This window comes from Buteo buteo, chromosome 24 (assembly GCF_964188355.1).
Source record: "Buteo buteo chromosome 24, bButBut1.hap1.1, whole genome shotgun sequence".
NCBI classification, from domain to species: domain Eukaryota; kingdom Metazoa; phylum Chordata; class Aves; order Accipitriformes; family Accipitridae; genus Buteo; species Buteo buteo.
Window position 1 is genome coordinate 7,461,196 of NC_134194.1, and position 19,558 is coordinate 7,480,753.

At 44.5% G+C, this 19,558-nt stretch overlaps 1 protein-coding gene across 2 annotated transcripts in view; it reads right to left on the reverse strand.

Moving 5' to 3' along the window:
- GLRA1 (glycine receptor alpha 1) overlaps positions 1-19,558 on the reverse strand; it is a 37,698-nt gene that overhangs the window by 10,063 nt on the left and 8,077 nt on the right. The window contains exons 2-4 of one of the 2 annotated variants that reach the window (XM_075056390.1): positions 11,836-11,966; positions 8,366-8,433; positions 215-438 (exon numbers count right to left, since the gene is read on the reverse strand). In XM_075056390.1, coding sequence (XP_074912491.1) covers positions 215-438; positions 8,366-8,433; positions 11,836-11,966 — 423 coding nt within the window. Of the gene's footprint in view, positions 1-214; positions 439-8,365; positions 8,434-11,835; positions 11,967-19,558 lie in introns of those variants that run through there. The other variant, XM_075056391.1, reaches the window with a different exon arrangement.

Here is a 19,558-nt window from a genome sequence, read left to right on the forward strand (position 1 = left end):
GACCTCCAGATGTCCCTTCCCTCCACATGGCTATGACACTGCTAATTTTATGATCTCCCCCTTTCTCCCCCTTTAAAAAAACCCTTAATTTCTTTTATCTGACAGCATGCTCAAAGTTTTCACTTTCTCGTTTTAGGCTTGAACAGTGAGAGTTTAGCTCTGGCCTCCCCCCCCCCCCCCCATTGGTGGAGCTCTTCCCATCGAGTCACCTCACCTGATGCTGTAGAGGACATTGCCATTTCTGGAGATCCTTAGAAGCTTGTTGTCTGTGGTAATCTCATGGAAATGGGCCCCTTTCTCATTAGCAAAGAACAAGTCAGGCTTCCAGATGGAGTCCAGCATAGAGGGGTCCAGGTCCAGGGAGTCATCAGGGTATTCGTTGTACGCCAGCCGTGGGTCGTTCCATTGCTGTCGCAGGAAGATGTTCACCCTGTAATCCTGCCCGGTGTAAGTAGGGAGCAGAGAAATGCAGTTAGTGCTCAAAGCAGGCTGAAAGTGCTGAGAATGGGGGAGCATGTACTAAAATCATTCTCAAAACCAAACCATGTCTAGGGCTACATTCCCAAGCTATGGCAAGCCTTTTTAGGATTATTTCTCAAGCAGCTGTTGTTAATTTTCAGCTTTGTAGGTTATAGCTATCTCATAGCATGAGAAGCTGCCTATCCTTGCATCCTTCCATCACAGCAATTGTCAGCTGCGTGTGAAGTGTCAAGACCTCTCGTCTGAACCGCGGTGCTGGAGAAGCGATGTTCAGTTGCGGAGGTTGTAAGGGCTGGTGTCAGCAAGACGACTGTTGCAGAGGATTAAGGGGGAAAGGAGACCGAAGCCAACTTGCTTTCAGTGTTGAACCATCCCATATTGTGACTATCTATGGTTCCTCCAGACTTGTGAAAAGAAAAGGCACAGTGAGACAGGCAGTCCATGGAAGGGATATTCCCCGTGTGTCCACTAATATAAGGGTAACTCAGGTGAACTGATGGAAGCAGCTGCCCTTGGTGAGCGTATGTGAACATGAGAGGGATGTGCGTGAAGTCTGCTTTCCTAATCTTACGTGAGTGTTCTGGGTTCCCCTCTCTAATGTCAAAATGCCATAAGTGCTACAGATTTTAGAAGATGGCCATCTTCTTTAATTGAAGCTAGTCCCCCAGCACTACACAAAATGATATCTGCCTCGTAACTGTGTGTCTTACAGCTCCCTTGAGTTCCCCAGGCCAAGGCTGGCTGCTGAGGTCGAGCTCAGACACTCTTCTGGACAATTAAAGGCAGTTTCTGGTCTCCTTGTTTGACCGATAGCTTCCCTGGGTGATCTACGTGCCCCTTTTCTGCTGACTTTCACATAAGAAAGTGAGCCAACAAATTGAAATGGGGAGAGGATGTGGCAGCTATCAGGAGAGGGATAAAAGCTCCATGTCCATAAATTAATTGACATTTTCTAAGTATAGAGGCAGACTGCGTCTGAAGAAGAGCATATAATAAACCAATTTCACTGCCCTGGCCCAAACTAATAGTTGCTATCATGATTAAGGGTTTCTTTGGTGCCTTGCTAATACTAATGTACTTTGAAGACTTTTATTAAGAGACAGTTAACAGAGGGTGTCTGACATGCTTGCTGATATCTAATACCTGCTGCAGGCACTAGGACCTTTCTTTCAGGGAGACCATTTGGCACCTCTGAGGGGATCTCCCGGACTCTGCCATCAGGTCTGTTCTTTCCATCTGGAGAACACAAAGCTCTAGAGTTGAAGGGTGCATGTGGAGGAGAGTCTTTCTGATGTTGCTGCCTCAAGTTCTTGCTTGACCACGAACTTACAGCCTCTTGTCCGGGAGGACATGACTCTTGTGAAGTCCAGTCACACTGGAGGCTTTGGACAGGATTGTGTCTTGGGTGCTTTGTGGTTTTGGATGGGGCAGTTCATAGGCAAGCCCATGGTCTAGAATCTGCTTGAAGCCACTTAGTGCCATCTGCGTCATCAGACCACAGAAGCTGCTAATGACATTAATGATAGTGACAACAGCAAATGGACCAAGGACTTGATGCTAAAAGGAACAGACTTCTAAACATGAAAAAGAGTTGCAACACTCTCTCCTTCTGCTGATACTCCAAATGTCACCTTCACAAGACCTAGTGGGTCCCTCTGACTTAATTATTCACCTCTGTCGACCCTGTATAATGTGTCTTGAGAAAATGTGAATAGCTGTGGACAGCTAGGAACCAGGGTCTCAGCTCAGGACTAGCCAATCACGCAAACCTGAAAAAGGAGAGCAGCCCTGAATCTCTGCTTCCCATGGCACGCACCATCTCCCTGAACAACTTGTATACTTTCAGTTCTCCCTTTTCTGCATGTAAAGATCTGCAGCCACTGCAGTCAGGGGAAATCAATGTCACTGACCTAATAGGTAGAAAGTAAAAGGTTGTTTTGCTTATTCAGCTACAAATAAGCTGGATGCTAGCAGGTCAGCTCCAGTTGGGGGCTTATGTCATGTACAACACAAATTAAACTCATGTTTGGAAGAAACTTCAGTGGTAGCTGCCCAGAAGTGTTCTCAGCCTGATGGAGTGTTGGAAGGGGGGGGGAAATGGAGCCAATCTCCCTACAACAGCCTGTGTTGCTGTGGATAAGCTTTTTTTGCTGGAGCAAATTCACTACTTCAGCTGCAAAACTTGCCAGAAGGAAAGGGTGAGAAGAGAGGTGTAGCGTGGTTTACATTGCCACCACAGCAGGCATAAGAGGCCATAGACAGAATGACTGCCATAGTCTTCGTCACCATGATGAGGGATCATGTGCTTGTGGGCCAAATGAAAATTAACTTCTCACAGTAGATGGCTGTGAGAAGGCCCCTCCTAACTCATCTCCAGAGACCAAGTGTCCTGTACTCATGTCCTGCGTGGGAACAGTCCAGGGCCATGCCGTGAATGTGTGGTGTGAGAGACTGCACTGCCTGCGTCCAGGGGATGTTCAGCAGTGTGCTGAGTAACTCTGGTGCGTGCTACTCTTTGTGCTCCTCCTTTGGAGGCAAGTGTTTGCAGTGGATATTTTTTGTTTTGGAATATAGACAACTGAGAATTTATGTTGTGATATAAAAAAGGTAAGGTCAAAGAAATAGATTACATGCACTGAATGCAATTCTCCGGCTTTGCCATTTTATGGCATTAGTATTTTACCTATGTGTGTGTGTTTGTGTTTATGAAGATCTTCCTTCTCTGTGGGTTTATTCTGCAGTCCTGGCCTGGCCACTGAGAAGGGTTATTTCCTCCCAGATGCCTTTCCCCTCATGACCGACAGCTACATTGCACTGTAGTATCGAAGGTGCTGAGCAGCCTTTTAGATTTGTTGTGTCCAGGCTTATTTGAACATAAATATAAAAACAAGCACTGTGACTGCAAACTGGACGTAACACTGCCTGAGGAGCTAGCACAAGGCATGGAGAGCAAATGGGGTGTATCTGTAGCTGTGACATAGACTAAGATAAGGGTTACAATATTCTGTACCAGCTAAAAGATCCTATGTGTTGAAAGCTTTGCACCTAGGCATTGCAGTCAAGCTGAGAGATGATGAGTCAAACAACACTCGTTCATTGGCTGCTTGGAGATATGCAGTGTTTCACCTGGATGCCATTGTATGAGATCTTAATTAGCATCACTAAGAAGCCCAAAGTTATTCCTAAACGATGGGCAGAATGGACCAATTTCTGATATGAACTTTCAAGCAAAAAAAAAAAAGGTTTTACTGGGGCTGCAAACTCAGCAAAAAAAATCTCTTTCTCCATATCCTTCTTATCACTTGAGTTCTTCATTTGTGTGCCAATCACATCCAGGCATTGATTATCTTGTGCAGCCTGCTCCTCTGGCTGGCCTGGGAGAAGAGAGCGGCAACTCTGTGTTGTGAAGGCATTCAGGAGCTTTGCAATTTGGCACAAAGGCATTTTACTCCCAAGGGTGAAGTGACACAGGGCAGGAAGAAAATAACTGAAGCGATCAAACTAGTTCAATTTGATAATGCTGAAATGAAATTCTGCTTAGTGACCTCACAAGGAGCCAAGGAAACGGAAGATCATTCGAGACCTTTCCTTCCCAAGATACCGCAGTCTTGGCACCTGATGACGAGTGAGCTGATGAAAGCAATGGCAGGCTGGAGGTAGTGCTGAGAACAAGGGATGGAGACTCTCAGAAAACTCAGTTGGTTTCAGACCCTCACTCAGGGGTTCTGTCAGACCAGCCTCTGCACTGAACAGTTTTGGTGAGAGACTTCACTTTGATAAATTTACATTTTGCTGATGGAAAAAACAGGGTAGAGACTGACCTCCCTCAGGAGGTGATTCTGTTATGCCACCTGGACAGCAGAGCACAAGGGGCTTTATTAGCATTGAGTTCATTCTCTAGGAAGGGAATGAACAAACATTTTTAAGGCTACTTGCCCTGCAAAGGAGCAAAACAACAGACTGATTGCAAAAAAATAAACACACCTGGAGCAGACCTTGGAAGGGTTAATAAGGGACCTCGTTACCCTGCCACAGCTGTAGCCAAGTAACCAATTTGAAGCCTGGTGTGAAAACCACAGCTGGGCTAAGGGGAGGAGGTGCTGTGAGTAGTAGTTGTGAGTAGCAGTTGTGATGGAGGTGCTACTGAGGAGGAGGAGGTCTGTTGCTTGAGGAAGGTAGGTGTGTGGTGAGGGGTAGGAGTGGTACCCTGGTGCTTAATAACTGTGAGTTTTTTGTGCTGGAACCTAAAGCAGAAAGTTTTTCTGGGTTTCCCCCCAAAAAGAGGGGGAATTGTATCTCCTGGGCTAAGGATGGGGCTGCTGGGGGGTGGGCTGTAGCTAAATTTCAAGTTTAGTAGTGAGGTCTTGTTCTTCAGCTTGTGGGGGTTTTTTTATGTCCTTGTATTTGAGTTGCATAGTCTCATTTCATGTTTTTGTTTGTCTGTTTTGTTTTTGGTTTTTTTTTTTTTTTTCTTCTCCATTCAGTGCAAAGACAAATTCCAACCACATAGATAGCCAAAACACTGCAGGTATGATGTTGAAACTGCAGCAGACTGTGAGATTTTGTGAAAACCTTTTCATTTTGTGTTGTGTGACTTGTTATATGCTTATCATCTCTGTGGGACTGATGGTTGGTTTTAAGAATGACTGACTGCAGAAAATTGAGCTCAAAACCTTTGCTACAGGCTTTGTGCATTGATACTTAGTCTTTTGCAGACCTTGGGGTGAGTGGGCCCAGTATTAAATGTGTGACCCATATGCTTCATCAGTCATATTTGCTATCTGCTGCACTGTGGCTTGTGAGGCTGGAGTGAATTGCTTAGTCTGTTTTGAGGATGGTTTGTTATCTCACTGGAAATATCTTATACAGATATCTCTGAACAAGTATTTAACATTTGGACAGTTGCAGCCTCCAGCTTCTCCTGTCCTTAGGTGATGCTGGGAGACCAATTGTGGCTGTGTTGCAGCTGGCTGGAAGGTCGCATTTGGTTTGCTCATTTCAGATGGGATAACTATGGCATGAAAGCAGCAAAAAGAAATTTTCATATATATGCTGTGTCTAGGGGAGCCTGTACTGGCTGTTTTGTGGCTTGCTTTCTCTTGTGCTCTCTTGTTTCCTATGTGTGGGTCCTTTTTAAAATGTGAGACTCGGAGGGGTCATCTTGAGCATTGAATCCAGTTCCTAGCACCTCTAGGTGATTTTATATATATATATATATATAAAAATTCCTCCTTCTCCATGTGCCTTCACTGTATATAAAATGCTCCCAACTGCCTAAGCCAGTGAGTGAGCCATAAAACTGCAGCTTCCACTAGAAGAGAGATCAAGGGCATTGCTTAATTCCAAGTTTGTTGTTATAGCAGGAGATTTGTTAGATAAAATGCTGAGATAATCCTACCAGTTGTCTTATGCTACAAAGAAAAGCCAAAGCTGGTGCAGTTTATTCACTTAAAACCAAGACCCTGTTCCCTAGGTGCTTGACTTCTGTTGCATTTTGAATGAAGAATTTGTAGCTTTGCTATAGGTTTCCCTCTCTGGTATGTCTGGGGGTGGAAGGTGTTTATGCTTTTGAAGAGCAAAAAGGGATCTAACAGCTTGTGGTTGGGGGTTGTTTGGTGTTTTTAATAAAAATAAGCAGATAAAGTGGATGCATTTTGCATTTGTCCTCTGCAATCCCTTGCTGTTGGATGCACTATTGCAGTCATGCTTTGGGACAGAAGGAGGCTGCCTGCATTTGTCTGGCTGTTGTAGTTCATAGTATCTTGCTCCTTGAAGCACTTGTTGGGTTCACAGGGTTGTGTTCCCAATCGCAGGTTCCCTTGTCAGGCCTAACGGTTGAGGTTTAAACCATAATGCTGTTCTTCCTCTTTGGCCAGCAAAGCAGCTGGGGGAGTGTTACCATCATCAGTCCCAAGGGTTGATGATAGAATACTGCTTTCTTTATGGTAAAACACTGAATTGCCTCTCTGCCACCCACACTTTCCCACTGCCCCAGATATTTGATCATTGGTTTGAATTCAAAGTAGTCAGGTCTGTCTCAAATTCCCTTCATGACAGGACCTTCTGCCCTTATCAGGAACTGTGGTGGGGAGCTGATGCTGCCTGTTCGACCTGCTGCATCCTCAAACAGCGAGGAGAGACTGGCTTCTCTGCGGAGCAAATCCCAAGTTAGCAAATCCCAAAGACTGCTCTGACTTGCTGGGCTCTTGGTTTTAGATGCTTCAGTACCTGTGTTGCTTGTGTTCTCATCAGTGTTTACAAGCAGAATTGCTGTCCCCAAAGCAGCACATTATATTAGGTTGTGTGCAATGCTGCGTCAGCCTGACATCTGGACTAGCTTGTCAGAGCTGGCTTGGGTATTTCTAGACAAAGCAGTGTGCCCAGAGGGTGTTCTTGGCTTCCCATGGGAATTTTTTATGTGGAAGATAGACTATGAAATGAGTGGCATCTGGATAGGATAGCAAGTCCCTGCAGCATGTCTTGGAGGTGAACTGCATCTCTCCCTCATGCTAGTCTATGCTAATTTTATGGACCATCCTGTTTATTGGGATCCTGTGGTGTCTTTGTATGACTGCTCCAATGCATCTTGCAACTACCAAAAAACATGTCACTACTGTGCTCTGTATGCTGCACGGGGATCCCTTGTGGGTCTGCCTCTCTCCCTTGCAATCGGTGGATCACCTCTGCTAGATTGTGTAGGAACAGAGTATTTATTGCCTGCAACACCAAAGGAGGTGTCCAACAAAGTAGTACATTAGGAACAGATGTGTATTTTGGTTCTAGTTCATTCTTTTTTGCTTGATATACAAATGAATCCATGAATACAGTTATAACCTATGAACTCTGACAAATTCTGCAATCCAACTATGACGTGTTTCTTTGTGCTTGGACAGAGTAACAGCTTTTTTCTACTACTGGAACTGAACTGCCCCCAACCCCAAACATTTCCAGAAGAATGGTGTAGTGTCAGAAAAGACTTATAACCCCAGATATATAGCTGTTGATCTCCTCTGACAGTGGTGTGCATGACAAGCAACTTACTCAAATCAGGGAGTGTGATCTATATATAAAGCCTATAACATCCTGCCTCAATGCACAAAACACCTGGAGCTGGAGTCCTGCATTCTTTATTCAACATCTTTCCAGAAAGAGAATTACCAAAGCTTAATTAAACTCCATATTTCTGGATTAGCTTTAATTAGCACAGAGGTAAGGCACTGTACCTCCAGAGTTTTCTTTTGTTGTTCACTGATTATGTCACAACAAATCTTTAACGGTTTTCAGATGGCGCAATTATCCTCTGCTCCTAGTGTCTTGCCAATTAGATACAGCCTTTAGCCATGTTCACTAATTTTGTCTGAAGTGAGCCTTAACTTGCAAATATTGGTTTTGATTTTTTTTGGTTAAAAATCATTGTCTATCAGAAATATGTCTCCAAGAAAATAATAATCTAGTGATTATCTTAATTTTGGGGCATCCAAAATCTGGTGCAGACTGAATTTGAGTTCAGCTGATTGCCCTTCACTTAAAGCATTGATTTAAACTGCTGGATTTATATGCACTTAAAGTATTTGCAACTGTCTCTGAGCTTGGAGCCTTAGGCAAGTCTTCAGAAAAGACTATTTGTTTCCTTTTCTGATGCTTATACTTTGCCTGTACAGTGTTTTCATAGAGAAGCAGATGGAGACTGTGTGATCTTCAATTACATGCAGTATGAGTCTTGTGTGTTGACTGTTAATTTACTCAAACCTTAGGTAAACTTGGGAACATGGAGACAGTATTTTCCTCTGGTCACACTAAAGAGGAAGGTGATGCTGCGTTTGCTGGGAGTGCAATGAGGCTGAGCCAGTAGCTAAGCAGCTGTGCTGTGATTTTTTTTACTTACCATAGTCGTTTCTGCGATCGAACCAAAGCTGTTGATGAAAATGTTGCAGCTGACATTCACTGGTGGGCCTGCATGACAAATACAGATTGGAACAGCAGTTCACTGTGTGCTTATAAGACAAAGTATTTCCACTCTGTAGTGTTAAAACCTATTGTGGGAACAGGGTGAGTATGGGAATATGGTCTGGAAGAACCAGCTTAATCTAGTCTTGGTTCTGATGCAAGTTTGACATCAGACAATACTTTTGCTTTGCCTCTGTTCCCCTGTTTGGGATAGTGTTTATATATCTGTTCTGTGAACTGTTTTGATGAAAAGGAATAGATTACAGCCAGGCAGGACAGCTTTCTAGATATCTCGACACTGCTGTATGGGTGGCGAGCTCACCCTGAACATGATGGCAATGCATCTCAGAAAAGAGTTGAGACACTACTGACAGGCCCTCTTGTTTAGAGCTCTAAACTTTTAAAATACTCATTTAAAGCATCTAAATGTTTCTGAACTAGGACCATATGCTTGTTCCCTATGGAGCCAGTGCAGCAGAGTGCTGTAGGGATCAGGCTAGGTGAAGGAACAAGTACCCCATGTGATAATGGTGGTGTCTGCTAAACTCACAGCTGGATAGGAGACTTCAGGATTCCGCCAGCAGAAATTCTCTGGCTGTCCTGTTTTTTGAAAGGGTCCTCGCAGACTTCGGGCCATGCATCTCCTTGGCTTTATTTGCTTTCAGATCAAAGCTTTGCTTTGCCTGCTTGTATTAGAAAAGTTTAAGGGGCCACAAAAGGAGAGGAGTGAGGATTAAGGGATGAAAGCATTGTCGTTAGAGGGCATGGGGGTCCGTCTGTCTGTGTGGTACTGGTACCCAAAGGTACCAGTATGACTGGAAGTGGATCACAATATTGCCTGGCAAATCTGAGGTGGAAATGTTGTATTTGCACTGAGGGAGATGCCAAGAGCTGCAGTTCAGCCCAACGCAAAAAGCTAGAAGACACTTTGGAACCAGAGCCATATCTGGTGCCTGGCAAACCAGTGCCTTGCCCATATATAATGAGAGGATTTCTGTAGAGCCTTTACAAGGGGAGGGGAGAAGCAAAAGGGCCCCCCGCTCTAGGGGCTCCCAAAGGACCTGCTACTGGTGCTGCCTGGTGTGTGGTGGGGAAAGGCAGCCCGGGCAGAGAGCAGAGGACACTGCCCCAGGAACCAAGGTCCCCCTTGAGCACTGGGAGAATTAATCTCATATCGTCCTCGTGACAGATGCTTCTGGGAAGATGAGATCTGTGGAAGTGGTGAGTGTGGATTTTTAGATTATTCCCCCATCTTTTATGGAGATAAGGATGGTGTCTGCATTTCAAACACTGCCTGATGGCTCAGCCTCACTGGGGGAGTGATGCTTGCCGTTAAGGCCACATCTGCAGACTGGCAGTTGCTGCAAGGTGAAATACTGGGGGGGAGAAATGAACCATATAGAGGGTCCATGTGCATGTCATGTCCTGTCCCAAAGGGCACAGCGTAAGAAAAAATACTAAGCTGACCTCTTGGATGACTGCATGTGCTTGTGACTGACGTGCATGGAAGATTTTGGCCGCCTTCTTCCTGATCCTGTGCTGATGCGAAGCTGAGTGTGGGATGAGCTTGGCCCAGTGCATGTGAAGACGACGACTGTCTCCTTGGGGCAGCCCAGCTCTTGTTGAGGCACTGTGCTCTTCACACTGCGTCCAAGGGGAGGACTCTGCAGGGTTTTGGTTTTTTTAGCTTGTGTGAGGCTCTAGAAACTTCTCTGCCTACCGCTGAAATGTGCCACCTCTGCAGTGGGATGCAGCTGTGAAGGAATATAGTTTTCCAGGAGCTGGATTAAGGGTACAGCCTGGGCGAGAAGCCCCTTGTCCCACACTGGCTGGGTTCAGCTCTGTCCCTGCGGAGTTACTGGTTTCATCCTCCAACTTGAACCAAAGCCCAAATGCTTCTTCCTTGTTCTCAGAATGTGAATCCACAGCTAAGTTCAGATTTTACAGCATTTATGGAAAAGCTGCAATCTTCTCTTTTGTTAATCTTCCCCTCCCCAAAAATCAATCTGATACGGATCTTTGGTATTATTTTCATTTAGATCTAAGCCATTAAAATGCCCTTATGAGTTACTGCAGTTAATTTAAATGACATGCTTTGAGAGCTACAACCCCAAGCTCTGTAAAACACCTCCTATGCCTCCCATATAAATTGGAGCCTGATTTATGTGTGGGATGCTAAGCCAGCAAAACTGCCCTGTGGGGAAGGTGTAGTTCATTGAAATAAAACTGAAATTAAATTATCTCAAATAAAAATGCAATACAGCTGCCTTCAGCAGGAAGATAATGTATACATTTCATTAAATATTAAAGTTTAATTTCTTTTGTGTGTGTGCATAATTTAGTGGGAGGCAGGTTTACAGGCTGGTTTTTTAACTCTTTGTGATTTGGATAAAATCAGCAGTGTTCTCTGTTGCCTAGTTGATTACCAAGACATAAGCTTCCCACCTACACTTGGGTTTAAGAGCCCAGTATAGAGCTTATTGTTTGAAGCTGGATGGCAGGTGCTGTCACCAAGATTAATGGGTCCTGGGAGTCCTATGATAGCATTGCCAGTGACTCTCTGGGGGGAGGAGGAGGAATTGGTAGTAGGAAACAAAAGAAATGAATGAAATGAGCATTGAAGAGGGCTGAGCAGTGGCTGAGAGGGGGCAGGTCTCACTTTATCTCTGGGTGTGATTCAAGGGCAAATAGCTCTGGGAAAGTGAGCTCAGTTAAAAAGAAAACAAACAAAAAAAAACGCACAGAAAAACCCAATCAAACCAAAACCCCACCCTTGTTAGAAGAGGTGTTTTGAGGAGCAAAGAAAGAAGTTCTGTTGCCTCTCCCAGGGCCTGCACCAATGCTGCTTGGCTGCCAGTGAGTATTGGGTGAACTGGGGAAATCAGGTGTGAACTGGAGCTGTGTTGGGCACTGGCTTAAAAGCCCCTTTACTATGGGGGACAGTGGTGGGTCAGAGCTGCCCCTGGCATCTTGCTGAATTCCTCTGGAGCTGATGGGAGAGACTCCTCTTGGCTTCAGTGGGTGTAAGGGGGGAGCATTGCCCACTCTTAGAATGTGCTGTGGGCAGTGACTTAAGGGGAAAGGAAAGTTGAGGTTTTTCTCCTAAGCTGCAAGATGTTCAGCTCCCTGCCAGTCGCTGCTTGGTTTGGCAGGTTCCCCGATCCCTATATTGAAGTTTTTCCTGCATGTAAAGTTGTTACAAGGTTGTTCCCCTTCTGAGTGGAAGTCGGATGCCTTTCCAGACATCTACAAGGGATCAATGTGCCAAATCTCTCAGTATCATACATATTTCATATGAACCTAAAGATTGTTCATGTTCCATATACAGTTAGGGAGGCATTCATGAGGATTACATGCAGTTTTCAGTCCCCAAATGAAATAAAACCACAAAACAGGGGGTTTGCATACCTTTAAAATTTGGCCTGATCCTGGCATCGTATCCTGAAGTTCGCCCCATCAACTTATCCAAGAAATCGGAAGGAGACATGGGTTTGGGGGCAGATCGTGCTGCTGCTTCAGCTTCTTTGGAGGCCGCCAGGCTGTGTGAGTAGAAAGAGGGTGTTTTAGTGTACATCCCATGCTGCTGGGGAGGGTTTGGGGTCCAGAAACAGAGCAGTTGGCATCTCATTCCTGCTGTGAGGCAAGATGGGTACCCATGTGAATTCCTAATGAGGCTGGTCTCTGCTAATTTGTTTGCCCAGCCCAAACATCTCTGAATACAGAATCCCAGCTGCCACCAAAGTAGAAGAGAGATGATGAGTGGAGAAAATCCTTTTTTGAGTTTAGGTATAGCTCCTTGGCATGCCACTAAATTACAAATGTGAACTCTGGCACTGAGCTCCACAGGTAAAATACACTCTGAGATTAGCCTTGGGCAGCAATTATGGCTTAATTACATGGCAAATAGCAAGGAGCATATTTGGTACTCTGACAGTCTAATTTTCCAGAAGGCAGGTAGGATCAGAGCAATCTGGAATTCAAGGCTTAAATGAGTGTCATGTGATTGTATAGCTCCTGCAGAGCCTTGGGGACTGTAGGAGATGGATGTATTTTTGCTTCCAGCTTGCTGGTCAGTCCAGCATTTGCTATTGGTACCTGCAATGCAGGGGTCTGAGTTCAATACAGCAACGCAGCCTGTGGATGGGGAGGTGTCTGGAGTGTGATCCTGAAATGATACTCCTGTTGGGTTGAGGATGAAAGGAAATTAAGGCTTTTGGGAACCTGTATGGCCTCTGGGGCAGAAAGAGTGAAATTACCAATTTATCTGTAGAAGACGAAAATCTAAGGCTGGCAATGTGCATTCTGACCCTATGGGAGTCTACAAGATCTGCAGGGTGATGATTTCGGCTTACAAAGTCTCCGTTGCTGCCATCTACGCAGCAACAAGTGACCCCTGGTACTAGGTGCTCATTCTCAACTTTGCAGGAAGGTTTGATTTCCAACATAGGAATAGACACTATTTGGTTCCTTCCCTATGATTATGTGGCTTCTGCTTGAACACAGCCTGTTGCCAGGCTGAAAGTATGGTGTAAAATTGCCTAGATGGGCGCAAAACCCCCAAACCGCATAGGTGACATGCAACGTGCTTAGGGCAAGAGCTGTCTCTGCCTGTGGGTTCAGATGCCTGACACTGATTAATGCCTACAGCCAGTATTGCAATGCAAATGTATAATAAGCCAAAGCAAGCTGCTCAGGAGGAAGTGAGGCTCATTGCTTCACCCTTTGCAAAATCCTGACTTTTAAAAAGTAGCAAGGCTCTGTGGGAACTGTGAGAAGCCACTGTGGCAGAGCAGCTGAGAGGTCTAAGTGTGTTCACAACAGGCACAAGATATGTAGCTACATGTGTCCTCTCAAATGACACCATGGAGTCCTCTTTCAGCATGAGGACCTCACCTTGGGAAGTTTTGCATTTCTTGTATCAAGAAACTTTGCAGTAATCAAACCTGCTGTTGTTCAGAAAAGTAGTGGTAAGTACTGACACAAGATCTATCAGGAAGAATTTAGGGATGGTTACTATGCATGGCATTAATGCGACCCTGCCCTCAAAGACCTGCTCATACAATGCAAGTTTGAGCTGAGACTCCAAACCCACAAATGTTATCTTGTCGAGGGCATTTTGAACCACCAGGTTCCCTGGGACTTTAAAAATGGGTGGGTTTCAAAAGGGCTTGGGTACCATAATTCAAAACCAGGAGTCTGTAGTAACCTGTATTGCCTTGACTTTCTTCTCTAGTGTTAGCAGTGATGGCTTGCCAAGCCTTGGTTTTCAATCCTGCAAACTCACAACTGCAGTCTGGCTTCATTGCAGGCTGCAACTGTATTAGCATTCTCTGATTACTAGATTTTTAACTGTTAAAAATTTTTTACTTTCTGAAGTAAAGAGGGGAGATAAATTCCAGATCACTTCCAGTGAGAGTCTAAACCTAGGATTTTGTTCACCCTTTACATACTCACAATCCGCTCCCACACCGGACCTTATCTGAACTAGCTGATGCATACCCATGCTTGGAGGTGATCTGACAAGGTATGGATCTAGATTTTACTATAGCCATGTGCCATTTCTTCCCTTGTCTCCACCTCTGCTCCAAGAAACTATGCAAAGCCAAACCAGTACGTTTCAGGGGTAAATGGGGTTGTGGAATGGGTGATGTTTTTTAATTTATTTTTCTTTTTGGGTAGAAGGAATACAACAGGGTGCAATTCATTTGCAAACTCAGAAGAAAAAAGCTGGGAGTGGGAGGACAATCAATACTGGGCTCGACTACTGCATTCCAATAGTGTGTCTGCATGGCAATGAGTTGAGAGAAGATTTCAATTAAGCAGCAAATGACTTTGGTAACCAAAGACTCCTGCCACTTCAGCAGCGAGATGCCAGATAGTGCAATACACTGATTTCTTCTCATTAACTGTAGACTGGAAGAAGTATATGGAAGTGGAGAAGTGGGGGGTAGGGGGGGTTGAAGCAATACAAATCTAATAAGCTTTAAGTGCAAAAAGATAATTAGAGACTGCAATTCCCCTGGCATTCATTTAAAAAAAATGAGGTGAAAAAGCACAGAAACTGGTGCTCAGCTTTCCTGTAAATTCAGGGTGAAAACCTGAGCTGAATATGTTCACTCCACTTCCAGATGAATGAGTCTGCTGGTATTTCTTGGGTGCCATTTTCTGATTCTTTCTGCATCTAAGTTGCAAGTAAATTAATTTCAAGGGCTCAGTTTCTACATGGAAGTATACGTTTAGATAAATGAATCCCACAAGCATCTGGGAGAGGACTGCTCTGTCACAGCCCCACTGCTTTCTGCAGCTTCATACCCAACCCTATGAGCAGTTTCTGTGAGCACCTTTGGGGATGTGCTGAAACTGTCAGATGTGGTTTCATGCCTCCTGGTGTGTGTTTTAGAAGCTCTGTTTGGCTGCTGTGTGGTGATCTAGGAATGATGAGTTCTGAGTTTCTTCCAGTTTCTAATTGGTTACTAAATGTTTTCCTAAAATGAGCTGGTAACAACTTCCCCCCCCCTTAGATTTAAGAAGAAAAGGCAAGAAAGCAGGGGATGAGGGAAGAGCAAAGCCTTTCCAGCAGCAGGCAGATATGTCTACTCCCTGATCTCCTCAGAAGTAGTAGTAGAAAACACCACTGGGAGCTACAGAGGCTGACCCCCCCATGCACACACTTTGGAGGGATGGATTGCATCTAACACAACCCTGAAATGTTCACTCAGGTTGTGACAACTGGGCTTTGTTATAGCAGTTTATCTCCGACAGCACCTGAAAAAGCTATTGGCTTCTGCTGTCTTCCAGGTCTGTCTTGACCAGTTCTGTGTGTGGTGCCTTAGGAGCTTTCTGGGATTTTCTCCATCCCTCAATTCTTACAGAAGCATCCTTGAAAGTCCCATGGGACTGTTCATCTCCTGGCCCAGCAGAGATGGGGAGAAGGAAATTGCCAAGTGATTTGAAAATTATCAATGATAGAAGAGAATTGGAAACTTAGGGTGGGTTGTTGTGTTGTTCAGAGAAAATTTATTCTCTGAATAAACAAAAGGAGGCAAAACATGTAATGAAAACACTGAGCATGTAGTTCGCATTGGTGCAAGAATGTTGTCTGAGCCGAGAGCATCTTGGTGCATTTTAATAGCAGACAGACAGCAGCTTATCTTATTTATGCTGGTGTAATCCCTAGTGGATCTGGCTGAGAAAGTGCCATCAGGCAATCATCACAGCAACAACAATGGAAAGGATCTCTTCAAAGGTTGATGAACTAGCACGATCTTTTGTGATATTAATGCTGGCATGTAAGCAGACACCACCAAGCCCCTAGGAAGTCCAGCCCACGAGCAGGTATGTGAAGGTGAAAGCTGGCGGAGATGAACAGCCCAGCTACTCAGAATTGCATTCCTTAAAATAGAGCAGTTGGGCTTTGCAGGACACCTGTTACTGGTTTCACCCAACCTATACAGGTGCTGTTTGCTCTGTCTGCATTATTTTGTTTCAGCTAAACAGATGATATATTCTTTTAAAAAGTTATTTGGTTTAGAAAGGGGCTCTTCTGCAGTCTGGACATATCAGTTTACTTGGTTCCCAGTTCCCCAGTTGGCTGTTTCCTCATCCTGCCCCCATTTGTATGGCCCTTGTGCAATAATTTTATGCCTTTTTTTTTTTTTGGCTGTGCCTATGGTTGTCCATCTAATTAAGTCCAACATCACAAACTGCCCTGTTCTGGTTGAACGCTGATACTGAGAAATATCAATTTTTTTCTTTGTGAAGAGGAGAGATGAAGGAATTTAATTAGCATGGGGCCTCTATTCCCCTGTCAAATAATTTAATTGTTAATCATTAATTCTGAGGGTAAAAAATGTCTGGCAGCAGAAACACAAACTGTTGCAAAACAAGTGTTTGCAGAGGAAATATCTCCCTGCAAATTGTGGAAGGCTCAGGTCCCTGTGAAGGTAAACTGGTGCAACATCAGTGGCTCAAGAGAACAGCACTGGGTTTGTTCCTCTGGCTGGGCTCTCTGCAGGTTGGGGAAATAGAAGATAGCTTACCCTGCTTCAGTGCTGCTCAGCAAAGTTTTCTGAAGTGGTTTGTTTATTTTGAAACGCAATGCAAGCCAGAAATCTTGGCAGGGATGTGTTGGGAGTAGTGTTCAGGTGAGCTGGCTCACACATTTGTCCTTCAAATGTGATGTTTTCTGTAAGTAGGCATCCCAGGGGAGAGGAATACGCATCAGGTCTTTGAGGCAGGCTGAGGTGACCAGTATAACTGTTTCTCCCATTATCTTCAAAATGAGGCTAGGACAGCGTGAGGTCTTGGGGACACAGGAGAATTGATAAGCTTAGTTTTATTGACTCCAGCAGGCTCTGAGCGGCATAATCGCAAAGAGAACATCAGACGGTTGGGCACAGAAAGGCATTGTGCTGTCAATGATTAACTAGCATTACCCATGGTAACTGTCCCCCGGCTGTTCCCAAACTATCTCCCTGGTCCCTGAGACGGTGCCTCTTGGGCACAGAAGCCCCTGAGCAGAGACTGGAGCTCAGCAGAGCCCAGCCTGTGTTCAGCCGCAGCTGATGCTGGGGCTGCCTGTCTCCATCTTGTCCTCAGCAGCTGGAGAGAGGGAGGAAGGACAGAGGAGAGATTTTTTTCCTGGTGAAAAGGAAAATGGGCAGCCCTAAACTCTGTACCCAGACTGTTATTTCTGACTGCAAGTCAACATGTTATCTGGAGGGAAATGCTGCCAGAAGCTGGCCTGGGAAGGCTTGGCAGAGACTGCAAGCAGACTTTTTTTTTAATGATTAGATTTACTATCAAAATGAATAGCACAATCAATATTGATATGCAATTCAATTAAAAAGGATGAAACTCGTTGTCTGCATGTTTTTCTCTGTCACGTTGTCTGAATTCCTGGCCTATAGTGGTAGAGATGGACAGGATAAGAGAGTGGAGGTGCGTGGGGAGAAGAGAGCCCTGATGCTATGGTTTTGGCCTGCCATGGTGCAGAGTAGCAGGAGCTCTGAGCGTTACAGATGTGCTGGTTGCACAGTACCGATTGCAATCCATGTGGTCATGCTCAACTGCTAGTAATTACAGTCCCTGCAGTATGGATGTGGGGTGTGCTACAGGGGTGAATGTGCAAAGCTAATTCTCAGAGGTGGGGAGGAAATTTGGACTTGGTTGTTTTCTTAATTCAGCTGAGAGCTTCTGCAACAGAGGTGTAAAGCAGACCTGGATGTTGGGACAGGATAGGAAAATAGCCAGGTATGGTGAGACTGGTGAAATATGGAGTTTGAAAACCTGTGAGGAGAAGATTTCACTCTGACAAAGAAATGGGCTATAAGCTATTATTTATCCCTATTCATGGTGGGAGGAGGGGGATGGGGAAAAAAAAAAAGTAGGCTTGTTAAATGTTGCCGTGTCTGTCTTGGATGGTTGTGCTCTGCTGTGAGCTGTTTAAACCAATTTTAGCTTTTGCACCAGAAGTAACTGCATTGCAGTAGTCACAGGATGTAATCAGTTAAAGTTTTAACCCAAAGGATTCCAAAACACCCTCAAAGGCCCTGTACAACACCTTACCACTGGTCACCATGGCTGTACAGGAGGAGAGGAGCTGGGAGACACTTTTCCATGGGCCTCAGGGAATTAACCCCCTGTGATCATTCCCATCCAGGGAAAGCTGCAACAACTTTACTGGAGTGAGAAAAATCTCGTCTTCAGACTGCAGCATTCTGGTGTCTCTGCGTTCCACTGCCATGTTCCTGCAGCCCATGGCTCCTCCGCCATATGGCAAAACACCCTGTCCAGAACTATAAAACATCCCAATTACACTGATTAACTCTATGGAAAGACACCAGCACTTGGAATAATTGCTGACGCTGCCTGGACAGAGCAATAAGAAAATAATAAATGACTAGACAATCAGCTGGGGGGTGGGTAGGGAGAAATCTGCATGTTGCATATAGTTGAGATGGGAAGAGCACAGGGAGACCAACAAATTGCATGGGAGTAGTGCTCAGTTGCATGCAAGGTCCCTGCTTTTACAAGGACTGTTGTTCAAACTCTCATATGTCGTGTGGTCACTCTTGCTTATTGCATATTAAATGAAAAGTGTGTGTTAAAGTCAGTTTTGAGCCACAGGCATTCTCTCTAGTGACATTCTCAACTAATTCCTCTTCCAGAAGCGTCTACAGCTCTTGGAGCACAAGTAGAGACTTTCTGGAGATGTATGATCCTAAGCCACTGAGACAGGTTTGAAAACATAATTTAAACAACGGAAAAGCACAAGTCAATGCTCAGGTTTTAATCACTTATGAACTAAATTCAGCAAACACCAGCATTGACTCTTACATGTGCCTATACTGAAGGATTTAAAAAAAAGTTTTAATTGCATTTTTCATTGAAAAAAACAAAGGAAAAAAAATCCTTGCAAAGACAAAAGCATGTGTCTAGCTTCACGCACACTGAATATTCCCTTTAAAGTCAGGGGGGCTAGTCAGATATTTAAAGTTATGCATAAACAGCCTTCCTGAATGCAGTAAATAAAGGGGGAAAATGTCTTTACAAGACAAGGCTTCATATTCTAGGTAACAATATTCTCTTCACGGATGTGCTCTTGATTTAGCGTTTGGACGGAGAGCTGGGGTGGGAACCTCAATTGACGTCAGAAGGTTTTAGATCACAGACCAGACAAGTGTCAGAGAATTACAAGAAATCGTGGATGCTCTTCTATCTATAGCTCTGCAGTCGCACTATCAGTCGTGTTTTCATCAGTTCAAATAACTTACTACGGCAGCTTTTTAAAAATTAGTTTTAGTTTAGGGATTTATGCTGCTTGTTAAGGTTGGATGAGAATATTGTGACTGCTTTTTTCTTTTTTGATAAATCAGAGGTAGTATGAATAGAATTCTTTTAAAAGAGATATAACGTGCACTGCAGAGTGGTGGTGGGTTTTATCTTCCGAAACTTTTTGCTTTGAAATGCCTCCTGAGCTAACATGCATAACTTCCCTACAAAATTGTGGGTCCCACAGTAAAACTGGGGCTCTCCAATGTGTGTGTGTGTTGTACTGTGTAAAATGAGTTGCATGATGAGAGTGCTCATTTTGATATTTTCTGATAGAATTAGTTGTCATTGCAACACA